At 43.0% G+C, this 14,624-nt stretch overlaps 2 protein-coding genes and 1 long non-coding RNA gene across 10 annotated transcripts in view; 2 read left to right on the plus strand and 1 right to left on the minus strand.

Annotated features, from left to right (window-relative positions):
• Positions 1–14,624, plus strand: part of LOC307203924 (claudin-34-like) — a 91,160-nt gene that overhangs the window by 64,512 nt on the left and 12,024 nt on the right. The window lies entirely within an intron of this gene.
• DPYSL2 (dihydropyrimidinase like 2) overlaps positions 1–14,624 on the minus strand; it is an 89,547-nt gene that overhangs the window by 38,688 nt on the left and 36,235 nt on the right. For all 4 annotated transcript variants that reach the window (XM_079955042.1, XM_079955043.1, XM_079955044.1 and 1 more), the window contains exons 2-3: positions 9,086–9,174; positions 6,595–6,779 (exon numbers count right to left, since the gene is read on the minus strand). In XM_079955042.1, the coding sequence (XP_079811168.1) occupies positions 6,595–6,779; positions 9,086–9,174 (274 nt within the window). The remainder of the gene's footprint in view (positions 1–6,594; positions 6,780–9,085; positions 9,175–14,624) is intronic.
• On the plus strand, positions 453–4,213 carry LOC307203988. Its single transcript, XR_013833422.1, has 2 exons — positions 453–734; positions 4,096–4,213. It is a non-coding gene; the product is annotated as an uncharacterized lncRNA (long non-coding RNA).

A 14,624-nucleotide genomic window follows, 5' to 3' on the forward strand; every position in this document is an offset into this window, starting at 1 on the left:
TTTTCGTCTTGCAAAGCAAGCCCATAGGGAAATCCGTCTTGCGAAGCAACTCAAAAAACGAAAAACTCTTTTGTTTTGCGAGTTTTTCGTCTTACGAGGCATTCGTAAAGCAAGCCCATAGGGAAATCCGTCTTGCGAAGCAACTCAAAAAACGAAAAACTCTTTTGTTTTGCGAGTTTTTCGTCTTACGAGGCATTCGTCTTGCGAGGTACCATTGTATGTGATGATGTTGTGTGGACGATGCACAAAACCTGCATGCATGGGCAGCATCAAGTCCACAATAAACAGCACCCAAAGATCTTTGCGACACCTTAAAAGCAGCAGGTCTCTTACAGCATAAGCCACTTTGACAAATGTATCTCCAATGAATGAACACTACCATGAGCAGTAATGTCACAGCTAATTTGCATGAGTTAATCCCATAAAAGCAATAATTCTCATTCATTATGATGACAGATGACAGGGTATACAATATATTCTTATTGTGAAGTCAGACAGAACAAACTTGAGTCAGCTCGGTTGTGGGGGGGGGAGGGCGTGCACAGCACATGCTTTGCATCTAGAAGGCCCCATGTTTAGTTGCCAGCATTTCTAGCTAAAAGCATCTCAGGTGAGATTAGGAAAGAGCCATGACCAGAGACTGCCAATCAGAGTAGGGGGCACTGAAAAACTGGACCAATAATTTGACTCAGCAGTACATCTGGTAGATTTAGATGAGCAGAAATTCCACCTAGGTGAGTATGCAAAATAACATGCGAGTGGACTGGCGAAAGAGGGACATTCCTCTTCCAACAGCCCACTGTTTCGTGCTGTTTTCTGAAAGGGAAACCCACATCTCAGCTCTGCCTCTTATGATCCTTTAGGAAAGGCAGAGTTGACAAGATGTATTGGTGCCTGCCCCCTAGCCACTCTGAACCAGAATGGAGAGGGGCGATTTTTGCACCCTCCAGGGATTGCGCCCTTGATGGGGGCCTACCTAACCAACCCCTAGGTACACCCCTGAGGGAAGGAGCCAAGCTCAGTAGCAGAGAACCTGCTTTGCATGCAGATGGTATCAGGTTCAATTCCTGGAATCTGCAGATGAAACTGGGAATGTCCCATCTAAAATCTGGAAGGCTGCTACCAGTAAGTGTAGACTGATAAAAGGTAAAGGACCCCTAGACGATTAAGTCCAGTCAAAGGCGACTATGGGATGCGGCACTCATCTCGCTTCAGGCCGAGGGAGCTGGAGTTTGTCCACAGCTTTCCAGGTCATGCAGCCAGCAGGACTAAACTGCTTCTGGCGCAACGGGACACCGTGACGGAAACTAGAGCAGACGGAAATGCCACAGCAGTACCTATTTATCTACTCGTGCTGGTATGCTTTCGAAAAGCTAGGTTGGCAGGAGCTGGGGCAGAGCAACAGGAGCTCACCCTGTCAGGCAGATTCGAACTGCCAACCTTCTGACTGGCAAGCCCAAGAGGCTCTGTGATCTAAACCACTGAGCCACCCACTGTGTAGACAAGACCAAACTAGTTGAAGCAATGGTGTGACTCGGTATAAGACAGATTCCTATGCTCCTTCTTTGTCTTCTACTGAACGGGCTGGTAGAAGATGTATTTTCTTAGCTGAATAGTTAAAAAGAAGAAATCAGGCTAGGAATTTGTGGGCTTATTTACAAGGTTGGCTTAATATGTTCATATGAATAAATTATGTCGGAAGCAGGGTTTAATAAATTATTTTTTGTTCATTTGTAATTGTTTCCAATCCTCTTGACTTGTTAAACTTAAGGGCTTGAGTAACACTTTTTAATGTATGGGAAAGGTAAGAATTCATGTGAGAGGGTGAGCTCCCGTTGTTCAGTCACGGTGCTTCGTTGCGCCAGAAACGGTTTAGTCATGCTGGCCGCATGACCCAGAAAGCTGTCTTCGGAAAAACACCGGCTCCCTCGGCCTGAAAAGCAAGATGAGTCGAATTTGACTGGACTTAGCCATCCAGGAATCCTTTACCTTTTACCTTTTAATATATAGTTACCAGAAAGCAATACTAAAAAGTGTGGGGCAGGGAGGATATCTCTGCATGCAATCCATCTGCTAGTTTTTTTTTATTATTATTCCACGTAGTTTTGCCAAACAAATGCTTCTGCAAGTTCAGATAAGTAAAAGTGCAATTATTAAACTGTTTTCATCCCTCAGGTAATAAAAAATAAATGTGGTTATATAACACACATAACAAATGTAAATCAAATTAAGTTAAATAATTAATGTTTTAAAGTGTGTCAGGGCAGACCAAAAAAATACTTTGGTGCCAGAGGTGAAAAGAGTATCCAGTTTCAATTCTTTCCCATTTGAACAACATGCGATTATTATGAATTTTGTAGAAAAGCAACTAACTCAAGACAATGTCCATAGGACACCAAAACATTGACCTAAATAAAAATAAATAAAAAAAAAAGACCAGGATCAGCATCAAACTCAGCATTTACCATATTGGCCCGAATACAAGCCACAGTTTTTTTCCAAATTCTGAACGTGAAAAGTTAAAGTAAGGCTTATATTCAGGACCATATGCCGCAGCACAGCCCCCAACCCCCACGGAAGCAGCCCAGGAGCGCAGCCGCCGGCTGCTCCAAAGCCTCCCCATAGCTGTTGGAACGAAGGGAGGAGTCATGCCGCTTTGTCAGCAGCCTCCCCCTTCGTTCCAACGGCCCCCAGAGAGCAGTCTGAGAGCGTGGGGCAAAGGCGCACAGCCCGCCTGCCGCCCCAAAGCCTCCCTCGAGCCACTGGAGAGAGAGGGGAAGTGGGGGAAGGCTGCCGGCAAAGTGGAGCGACCCCCTCCCACAGAGGGCAGCCCGGGTGCACAGGGCAATGGTGCGCAGCCCACCTGCCGTTCCCAAGCCTCCCCAGAGGTGCCGTAAAGAAGGGGGAAGGCGGGAAGGCCGCTGACAAAGCGGTGCAGCTCCCCCTCCCCAGAGAGCAGCCCGGGAGAGCGGGAAAATAGTGTGCGGCTTATATTTGGGGCTTTTTCCCCCTCCAATTTTAAAGGTGCGGCTTCTATTCGGGTGCGGCATATATTCGGGCCAATATGGTAAATCTAAGCAACCCTGGAATAATGAAAATAGGAGTGCAAACCTTAGTTACAGTTTGTCACTTGTCTGGTGCAAAGCAAACTAATCCCAGGTTTGAACATAACCCTAAACCAAGCCATGGCTTAGCTCCAGGTAGCATGGCAGCAATAAGGAGAGGGAAATAAGTTCTGCAGCCATGGCCTTTACTCCAAAAAACCCCAGTTGCTCAATTCTGCTATGTCAAGGTTTGGCTTAGCACGATGTGTGAACCAGGCCACAGAACGTCAACAGATTATTCTGCATGAAGCTGATAAAAGGAAGAGTTTGCCAGCTTGAATTTTCAAAGCAACAGAGCTTGAATTCAGATCACCTTACCCCATATGTGCCCAGTCCACTGCTTGGATCTGTATACTGGCACTGTTACAGGTGCCACAGTTGTAAGAAATCAATCTTTTAAATGTGGCAGCACCCACACTTTGGAAGTCCCTGCCTATTGACATCATTGTACTCTTTTCAGCACCTTCTTAAAACATTTCTGTTCAGGCTAGCCTGTGCAGACACATAAATGTTGACATGTTTTAATCCTTTTTATTAATAATTAAAATTATCATTAATTGTTCTTAATTGTTTTTAGTGATAATGTTAATATTCCTTGTAAAACTTTATAGGTCTTATTACAATCAAGCGACATATACATTTTGTTAAATTATTATGTATTGGGAAGTCAGATTTAAGTTTCCACAGGAAAAATAAAAGATTCTAATTCATGCCTATATACACACACACCCCTCAAATAATGTAAACTATATACATTTTTATTTAACACTGGAATTAAATTAGGATTGTAGCAATTTTAAGATTCATTAAAACAGAGCTATATTTTATGTGCCGTGATGGAGCAAAGTATAAAGTAGAAAAGGGAAGGGAAATCTGCAAATCTGCGTATGTTTGCCCAGTATCCCTGATTCATTCCAAATTCTGCAGAAATACATATCCTATGATATTTTGCAAGTAACCAAAGGAAATGCAATTGATTTTGTTCCCCCAGATTTTTCAAAGGTGGAGTCTTTTGAATCTCTGCGTACCTGGAAGGCATAAGTATCACCATGTGCAAAGTGCCAACTTATGGATCACACCACTGAATCTGCTAGAGAAATTCAACTGTCTACCAGCTTCTGTCTAACATTACATTTTTTCCCCCTATACAGTGTCCAGAGACGCAGGTGCCTGGAAGCCCATGAATAGTAACACCAGGGACTAAAAGCAACCCACAGTAAATGGGCAAGTAGCCAGACCTGGTACAAGGAAGTCTCCTGTGTTCCTATTAAGGCATCAAAAGCCAGCAGCCAAAACTGAGGTCTCGCCCTGCAGCGCTTGGACTACAAATCCCATCAGCCCAGCAAGCATTGTTCAGGGTTGATAGGAGCCGTAGTTCAGCGACGGCCAGAGGACACCGCATTGGCCATCTCCAAGCAAAAAGCTGATCATGGTGAGAAAACAGTTGCTCAGTTGTCAATGTACCAACTGGTTGATCCCCATTTCAGGTCTGGAGGAAAACCATGAAAACATGAGTAAAGACTCATATATATCAGGCTGAAGACCGAGGAACCTGGAGGGGTCTCTTTATAGGCCAGGGGTATGCAATGTGGTGTCGTTGGACTACAACCTCCATCAACCCCAGTAATCATGGTCAAAGATCAGGGATGGTGGCAGTTGCAGTTGAGCAACATCTGAAGGGCACCATATTGGCTCTACCCAGTATGTACGACGTCTGACTACGGTGAGGCTCACATGACTGAGCCACACACACACCCCACCTGCCTTTCCCTTCTTGACACAGCAAATGTGTATGGGGTGGGGGGAGTACAAAACCTTTCCCCCAGCAAGTCTACCCAGACATATAATTTAGTTATGTATAGTTATTTTAAATTTTGTGATGATTTTATCTGTGTTACTATTGAGAGTATTTTAGATTGTTTCTGAATTAATAAGTGGGGCACATGGGCATCGGGGGGTGTACAAGGGTGCCAGACCCCACCGCTAACCCTGAAACTATTATCCCCAGATTTTCATTTCAAATGAATAATGTTCTAGTATTCTGTAGAACCAGAGATACAAAACAAAATGTATAGGCTCTGCTCGTCTCTAATTGCAAAGGCAAGTGGATGCTGCAAATCAGTACATCTGGGTCAAACCGAGGTCCTGTTTGTGAGGAAGAGGTCATGCGCATACAGCCCTTTCTAATTAATGCTTTCCAATTAACGCTGAATTAGCAGCTGCTAGCGGTGTGGCTAGTGGGTACTTTGATATCTGGGGTCATGAACAGCAGTCTCACTCTTCTCAGTGTCCCATCTTCCAGTGCAAATATGCACTGGAACAGCTGCACACATTGGTACAGTCACTTTCAACTCAAGCTCTTTCCATTCCTACCTATGGCAGCAAAGTCAGTGGGTGAACATTTATTTCCCAGTTAGCTGCATAGTGTCTTGGGTCTGGCACTGACAGCCGGTGACCCCCTTTGAAGTTAGGGAAATAATCTGTGGCAAGGTTGGAGGGAGCACAGTGTTACTTCCGCCTCTTCCTGGGCATTCCTTGGAACTTTTTATAGACCTGGAGTTGAAGAGCCATGGAAGGTGGCTTAGGAACAGTGAAATATCAGTCTGACTTGAAATGTCTGGCTATAACATGCATTGGGTTAACCAATAAATTTTTACTTGACTTGAAAGGTTTGTAAAGTCTGCCCTAAGCGTGGCTGTTCTCTGCTCAGCAAAATCATAGGTTTCCCATAAGGAAGTTCTGCAAATGACAGAGATGCCTCTTCTTTAATGGATGGGCTGTAATCTTCCCCCAAAGTAAAAGTGACTGCAAACACAACCTGAATCTGCAAATAAAGTTCTCTGATGCCTTCCCAGTAAAATGGGCAAGAGAAACTGTCACCCGCCAGTTGCTGTAGGACTGTAGGACTAGAACTCCTTTTATTATTATTATCATCATCATCATCATCAGGTCTCAGGGCGGTTACAACATAAAATCACAATATAAATACAATCCCTGACCACTGGCCATGATGGCTATCAAGCTCAATGTGAACTTGAGCAGAGTCTTGGAGTATTTTCTGTTGGTAACCTTTTATACACTATAAAATCAATTTCATGCCCAGTTTCCATTGGTTACACCCCTTTATTGATATTTGTAGCTTGTTTCAACCAGAGCCTTTTCCTCATTTGTCCTGGAACCAGATTGCATTTTCTCTCTCTCTCTCTCTCCTATTACAGTGGTACCTTGGGTTAAGAACTTATTTCGTTCTGGAGGTCTGTTCTTAAGCTGAAACTGTTCTTAACCTGAAGCACAACTTTAGCTAATGGGGCCGCACAATTTCTGTTCTCATCCTGAAGCAAAGTTTTTAACCCGTGGTACTATTTCTGGGTTAGCGGAGTCTGTAACCTGAAGCATCTGTAACCTGATGCGTCTGTAACCCGAGGCACCACTGTACAAGTATTGGTGTTAAGCCGATTACATTTATATTTGATAGAGAGCAAGGTCTTACTGATCATAGTGGTGCCCCCAGCCAGGGCTGCTTTTGTTCCTTGGAAGAAGTCATCAGAAGAGGTCATCCCCTGCTCAGGCATCTGGAAGCGAGTGTGGACATCAATTCCTCCAGGGATCACCATCCGCCCATGAGCCTCAATGGTTTTCACTCCCCCTGGCACAATCAGGTTCTCTCCAATTTGTCTGAGAAGAGACCATTTGTGCAGAGTCATACAAAATGTCATAACCACATGGACAGAGTCGAGCATATGCTGCCTTTAGACCTCCAGGTATAGGGTGCTATATAAATTCAATAAATAATAAACTTTCATCAGGTGTCCCACCAATCGTATTTCTAGAACTTTCCAGCAATGCAACTTCTGTGCTGTAACATGAACAGAAGCAGGCTTGAGACAGAAAAAAATGGTATATAATCAGATTCTTTTTTTTTCCACCTCTGCTTTGCCATCATTCTCATCGCCCAACAGGAATGTTTGCATTCGTGGCTACACAAAACCAAAAGAGAGGTTGTGTTTGCTTTTCTATAAACTATAGGAGTTGCAACATGGTATACAGTATTATTGAAGCTCTGTGGGATCTAAATTCTAGAAAAACACATCCGTTCCTCAATAGGACAAAAAAAGCAAGCCTTGGTAACAAGCGACTAATAAATCTAAGAAATAATCATTGTTGCAGTTGAATAATGTGTTTTGTTTGCTTTGGTTGAGATCAGAGAAATGTGTGTGCGCAGGAGCCGCTCATTTAGCATATTGTAGTTAGAATGTAGCCTACTGTACAAATATAACAATCACATTCATTGCCCCACCCACTTTTTCCTCTGGCCCCACCCACCACTGTCATGTGGTCCCTGAAAGGTTCCCTAGGAGGTAATGTGGCCCCCAGGCCCCCAGATATAGGAGAAACTTAGAACTTTCTGAAAATGACTTGAAACCTTTCAGGTCTTTTCATCCAAGAAGCATATTAAACCTACCAAGACAGTTGCTACCAAACTTCTGCTGTGAACTAATTTGCTCATATTTTAAAGTTGTTGTTGTTGTTGTTGTTGTTGCGGGGGGGGGGTGAGTGTGAGATATTATAATTACATGTCTGTCACTGACTACTCTTACTTTAAATTCTGAGTAAAAGAACAGATGTGTTGAACACGTAGCCAAGATGTGTATCCATGTTCCCTCCTTTCTCCCACGCAAAGAAAATTTTATTCCAAGGAAGTCTGGAACATGTTTTTATTATGTCAGAAAGTATGTGCTGGAAGAAACTCTCTTAAAACCTGAATCCGACATTGTCAGAATCACACTGCTGGAGCCAATGGATTTGAGGTGGGGCTCCCAGCCCTACTTCAACAGTGCCATCCTATGCATGCTTACTCACAAGTAAGTCCCGCTGAGCTTAATGTAAGTGTGCACCAGATTGTAGCCTAAAAAGCTTGTTCCACCGACAACCTATAGCTCAGAAACTAAAGTAGGCAAAGCTACTGTCGATTAGGGGATGAGTTTGCAGATAACACTACAGAACAAAATTATTATTATTATTATTATTATTATTATTATTATTATTATTATTATTATTTGGACACTGAAGCAAAAAATGCTTAGGAGAAAGGGAAACACCCAAAAGCACACTCAGAGCAGTAGGAAGGGATCAGAGTGGCACAGCAAATGCTTTCCACACAAAGGCTTTCAGATTCAGTTGCTAGCATCTCCAGTTAAAGAAGCCTTCCTGCAACTTGGTGCCTCCACATATGTTGAGAACAACAATTCCCATCAGCCCCAGACAGAACAACCACACTCTCTGGCACCAGGTTGGAGAAGGACAAATTAAAGGAGTTCTGGGAACAAGTGATGGGGAACGCTCTGCCCAAGATCCTAAATAAACCTTCCCCAACCCCTGGTCCCCAGACTCCACTACCCCTAACCTTGGCACATGCTGGCTGAGGACAATGGGGTTGTATCCCAAAAACTCAAGGTTGAATGAAGGCTGCTCTAGAGCTCTGATCTTCAGCTGATGGATTAGGACCTATCACCAGGCTACAGCTTAATCCAAGGTGGGTCACCATTCAAGAATATGGTAAAAAAATAAAACAAAGTAAGAATTGAGTCCTCAAATGAGAGAGAAATGTTGGGAGAGAGGCCACCTCAGCTAGAACACCAAGAGTCAGATATTGGGCAGCTCTCCAAGGTGTTATGCCCTTTCTTTCTCTCTCTCCACTTCCCTAAAGGCAAGGTGGTTCTTAGGTAGCTTCTTAGGAGAATGGAACCCTATGCCCAGTTTTTAGACAACCCCAGAAAGCTGCCAGTTTTGACCTTTAAAGCATTATATGGTTCAGAATCCAATTATCTAACAAATGACTCTCCCAACATAAACCTCCACCTAAGGTTTTAAAAACAAAAACACAAAAGCCTTGATGAGTTGTCCTCTGCGATTTCTTTTATGAGATTTTACATTTCTGATATGCAACCCCACTCCAAAAAAAAATATTACTGGGTACTTACTTTATCAAGCCATCTTCCATGTAAATATCTGCATAGAAAGACTGGTCATCGTTAACAATTTTACCACCCTTGATCAAAAGACGATCACTCTGAAACAAAGAGACATCAAACAATATTTAATTATGGGAAGACAAGTGTACAGTGCCAGATTAAAAAGCTGCGGCAGGATCTCTCTTTGAATTATTCAAAGGCTGTTTTATATAAACAAGTCAGCTACAACACTTTCAACTGGAAAGATGAAATGATGCTTCAGAACCACAGAACCTTTCGTCAATGTGACAACTGAAAAACAGTAAAAATTAGGTTACACAGACAGAGTTTGTATATCTGTTTATTAAGCAGCATCCATCACCAATTAAAGTCTTTCCAAGATTTGGCTACAGCAGAGCAACATGCTTAAGATGAGGCTTTCCAAAAAGCCTTATTTTTAATTTAGCTGCAAGCTTAGCTGCCTAAAGATACCATAGAGGTTACTTCACTTGGGTTTGTACTGAGTCAACGGCAAGTAAGGAAACTGACTAAAAGTCTGTTGCCATGGGATTTCCAACACAAACAAGTCCTTTCAGCTCAGTGCTAGAAAGGTTTCAATTCAGGAGATATTTTCTCCCCTCTTAGGCAGCTACTGTAAAGTCCAATGAAAACACATCTACAGTCACAAGTTAAGCAGGAGAAGGGAGGGGCAGGGAAGCTGAAAGCCAGAGTGACTACATTTCAACCAGATCAAAATGTTTTAATAGTAGAAACAGAAGCGTTCATCCTGCACTAGTACTGAAGCCAGCACACCCCACACTGAAACCAGTGTGTTAAGGAAGACATGTTTATTTGCATACTGTCCACTGTAGATGGCAAGCATGTGACCCTCCAGATCTGTGGCAGTGAACCACCGGTTCACAGGCCTCCCCTTATGTCTTTTGAGGCTGTTTCGCTCAAGCCACACCCATCTATTTCAAGCGTGAGTAGGAATGGTGGAACCTGTCAGTTTTGATTTTTCTGAGGACTCAGCTATACAGCTGCAAATAAACCGTTTAAAATGTGTTTTAAGTGCAATATACAATGTGACACTAGATGGCATTGGTGAGCCTTATGGTAAATTCAAAGTGTTTTTAAAAACACTTTAAAAAAGCATTTTCAGAACGGTTTTTATATGTGTTTAGATTCCACCTGAATTTCTCCTTTTTTCAGTCTTAAGTGCAGTTCACCACATTTCCATGTCAGTTTACAGTTTTTTTAATAAAAAGAATATCCATGAAAACTCATCAGCATTGTAGTGCTATTTTAGCCAGAAAGACACATTTTTTATGCAATTTTGCCTAATACAGACATTTTTTGCAAAGCAATTTCCCATAATAGGATGCACTTTTCTACACACACAAAAATATGCATTTTTATGCACACTTTCCCCCAGTGTATGCATTTTTGTACTCATTCCTGGGCTAGAGAATTGCATTGCAAAATGTGGGGAAATGCCGATTTTGATGGATGACTATGTTTCAGTGTTCGCGTTGTTTCAGAAAGTGCAAATTAGGTAGATTCACCTTTAAATGTGAATGGAATCGAATTTCTCAGGGAAACCCAATCAGGGAAACCAAATAAAAGAGTTTGCAAGGACTGGCAATCACTTGGCCACAATGTCAAACAGTGCATACAAAAATGGGTCACCTTCCCTGCCTGGTTGTCAGAACTTCCAATTCCTCCACCCTTGCTGGACTCCCAACCCTTATCAGCCCCAGCTAGCATGCCCAATGGCCAGGGACAGTAAAAGCTGCGTTGCGCGCTGTAATGGTTCTAGGGGTTGCTTGTGCGTAAGTTACCGCCACTGCTGGCTTGGTTGCCTGGTTGAACCCTTTATGTCTGGACTGCCCTTCACATTGTGGCTGTCTCAGTACTGGCAGAATCCGTCAGTGGGCGTTTTTTGAATCTCTTCCAGCAAAAATTTCTTTGACGCCAAGTCTCCTCCTACTCTCCCTGCGCGGAAGTCTTCTGCGCAGGGAGGGAGTGGGCAGCGGAGTACCCGTACTCTCCCCGCTGGTTTCCGGCGAAGAGTCTTGGAGCCTCCTCTCCAAATCCCCTCTCTGCCCCCCTTCTCCCCTGGTGTTACGCTGATTTCCTTCCCCAGCTGATGAGCTGCCTCTCTCCCTACTGGGACCCTCTCCGGCATCCCTCTGGAGCCTTCCCTCCACCTCCAGCTCTGATGGCAGTTCCCTGACACGCGCACACACACACATTGTGATTTGCAATATATCACCATGTCAAATATTATGAAACCATTATCATGATGTGGACTTCCAAACAATTTGGGGCGTTTTATCAATATGTCACCCATCCCTACCAGTCACCACAGCCAATCATCCGGTTCCGCTCTGCCTTAATGGAGGCAGCCCCACAACAGCAGGAGATCGTAGGCAAAGGAAAAACAAGGATGACTGAGGGTAAATCATCCTTGCAAATTCCCTCCAGGGATGGGGGGAACTGGCTTCACTCGCAGTTTGTCTTGGCACCTGGCTCTCGCTCCTGCATTGAATGTGGGGGGCAGGGAGGCGCTGAGTGTGAAAGCACTTTGCCTGATGAAAACCCTTCAATGCCATTAATCAGAGCTTCATTGGAATAAAGTACTGGAAGAGAAGAGATCACAAACTGCGGAACAAACCAACTGCAAGGACTTCAAGGTTTGAATTTGAGATAAGACTTCATTCAGTGCAAAAGACGGTGGGAGGGGAAGGGGAGCCTACGGTTTCACTATTTTGGGATGGAGGCTCTATTTTGCAAAAGGTTTGCAATGGAAACTTAGAGCTGACTCTTCCTCATCCTTTATCTATCAAGGAGAAGAAGAAGAAGAGTTTGGATTTGATATCCCGCTTTATCACTACCCTAAGGAGTCTCAAAGTGAACAGAGTAATGCTAAGAGGACTTGGAATTTAATTTAATTGGAAAGATATATCTTCAGCTGGAAGGAAGGATGAAAGGAGTCTGTGAGCTGCCAAGGAACTGATAAGGTTCTTTATTGAGTCATCTGCAGTCTGATAGACCACTCTTCTTCCCAGACTGAGGGGGGAAATGGTGTCAACAGTTTATTTACTGGGACAGAGCGACTTTGCAGCTGTTGTTAAAGTTCTCAGTGCAAAACAATGAAGCACGAGACAAAGCGATGGAGAAATTTCTGGAATAACAATGAGATGATGGATAATAGCAACAATTGGGGGAAAGAAAGACATAACATCTTACAAGGACAGGACGAAACACCATGGACAGAATAATTGCCACACACAGGAAGAACAAGGATATAGTTTGAGTTCCTCACTTAAAGTTTTATAAATAATTTAATGTGTCAGCAGGAATGGAAGTTATTAATATTCCAGTTGCTGTATAACGGATTATTATAACTGGAATGTACTTAAAACAAATAAGATTTAGGAATGCAGAAATAAAGAAAATTATGAAATCATCAAATCTAGCACACGGGGGGCCACTTTAACTAAATTATATAATTTGCTACTTGAATGGTTGGTATTAATAATTGTATTATAAGTTGGTATTGTTATAATGAGGCTGTTATTGGACTGTAATTAAAAACTAATTAAAAAATTATTATTTTAAAAACCCATCAAGGATGATCGCAGCTGCAGTCTAAAACAACTGGTGAGCACGAGGCTGGGAAAGTGTGATCCAGTCCCTTTGATTTAGCATCTCTAATAATGGATCCCAAAAATAAAACAGCATACTAATGTGCAACAAACATTGTGGCCATTAATTGCTCCCAGCATCTTAAAAATGAAGAGACTAAACTCAACTGCTTTTAAAGGAAGAAAGAAGCAACCGTGCAGATTAATTGTCTTTGCTGAGAAACCAATAGCTGCACAACAGGAGAGCAACACAAAGCAGGCTGGTTAAAATAAATGCTCATGTGCAAGGTTCAAGCAACTATTACAATCCGAACCTATGCATGTTTACTGGGAAGTTGTGCTGTTGTTCTAAAGGTTTGCTTTGTTTCTTTTTACAATAAAGTAGTATATACATTTTGTTGAATGAGTACATAAAATAAAACATTTTTCCACTTCAGTTTTAAAGGCTTAGGCTCAAGAAGCATACATGGAATTGCAGCTTTGAAAGAATGCAAGGTTTTTGCAGATGTTCTAGCTGCGAGGTTGGAGGCAGCATGCCTCTCAATACCAGATGCTGGAATCACAAGCGGGGAGAGTGTTGTTGTGCTCATGTCCTGATGTTGGGCTTCCCATAGCCACCTGGCTGGCCACTGTGGGAGCAGGATGCTGGCCTAGATGGACCCATGGCTGGATCCAGCAGGCTCTTCTTCAGTTCTTAGACGCCCCCCCCCCATGTCCAATCTTTAGTCTTACCAAAGAAACTGTCTATCCCTAAGAGAGAAACAGTATAAGCTGCCTCCCTGGAAGCTGGCCGCCTTACAATGAGCTATCCCTCTAGGAGGTATTAGAAGAGGAGTGTGACAGACAGCTGAGCCAGACCACAGTCCGGTGATGCAGTGCCTTGGAATTCCACCAGAGGCTGCAGCATCTCTCCGATTGCTACCAAGACAGCTGGTCAGAGGGAGATGGACCAGCACTTCGGGAGAGAAAATAAAAGGAGCCGTTTCTGAGGGAGGGTTCAGATAGAGTAGGCTGAAGAGAGAGCAAGAGGAAGAGAAGGAGAGTTGGTTCGGATCTATGCGTGCAACATCCACTCTGAGGAAATTATCTGCAGTCAGAGAAGGAAGCCTCTGACCTTAGATACAAAAATACTGTCTTGAGAAAGTATTTAGTCAGGAGTTAACTGGAGGGCTGAGTTAGAGAAGTAGAAGCTGTGAGGATACAGTCTCCTTGAGTCCCATGTCAGTCAGGAGAGAGAGATCTTCTAGAAGGAAAAGACTCCCAAACCAGTTAAGAGGGGTGTAGTGATCCGCTGAGTCTGTTATACTGCTGGAAGTACCTCAGGAGTGGGATTAAGAAAAGGTTGGAAACTGACAGAAAGTTCCACCTTGTTTAAGAACCAATGTATTAAGCTGTAACAGCTATACAACAACTAAGTTAAAAACTGAAGCAAAATAACTGGAAATAAGCTGAGCATTTACCATCTAGTCTAGAAACCTGTAACATCTAAATGAGGAGTAATAACTGAATCAAGCAACTGTGTGTTTACTACCTTGTTTAGAAGCCAGTAACACCTACTAGGTTTAGTATAATGATTAATAAGTTAACTGTTTCCTGAAAGACCTTTATCAGCTGACACATCCTGTATTTTATCAATTTTGTTCTGTAAAATAAATATTTTATTATTTGCTCAACTTCTGCCTGAGTCTCCAAGGATCTAGGTTTACCCTCACTCGAAAACCAAAAGATGACCCATGGTGGTTATATAGAGAATATTTAGGTGGGATCTGCTGCAATCGGGAGCCAGAGTGGTAGGACCAACTACAAGGAGTAAACCCACTTCCTTGGCATTGGCCTAATCATACATCCTAGCCTATGGTTTTAGGCTAGGAACAACAACATAAAAATTGATACACCAGAGGCTGTAAAAGCCTTATTCT

The sequence above is a fragment of the Podarcis cretensis genome, assembly GCF_951804945.1.
Source record: "Podarcis cretensis genome assembly, chromosome: 15".
Taxonomy (NCBI): domain Eukaryota; kingdom Metazoa; phylum Chordata; class Lepidosauria; order Squamata; family Lacertidae; genus Podarcis; species Podarcis cretensis.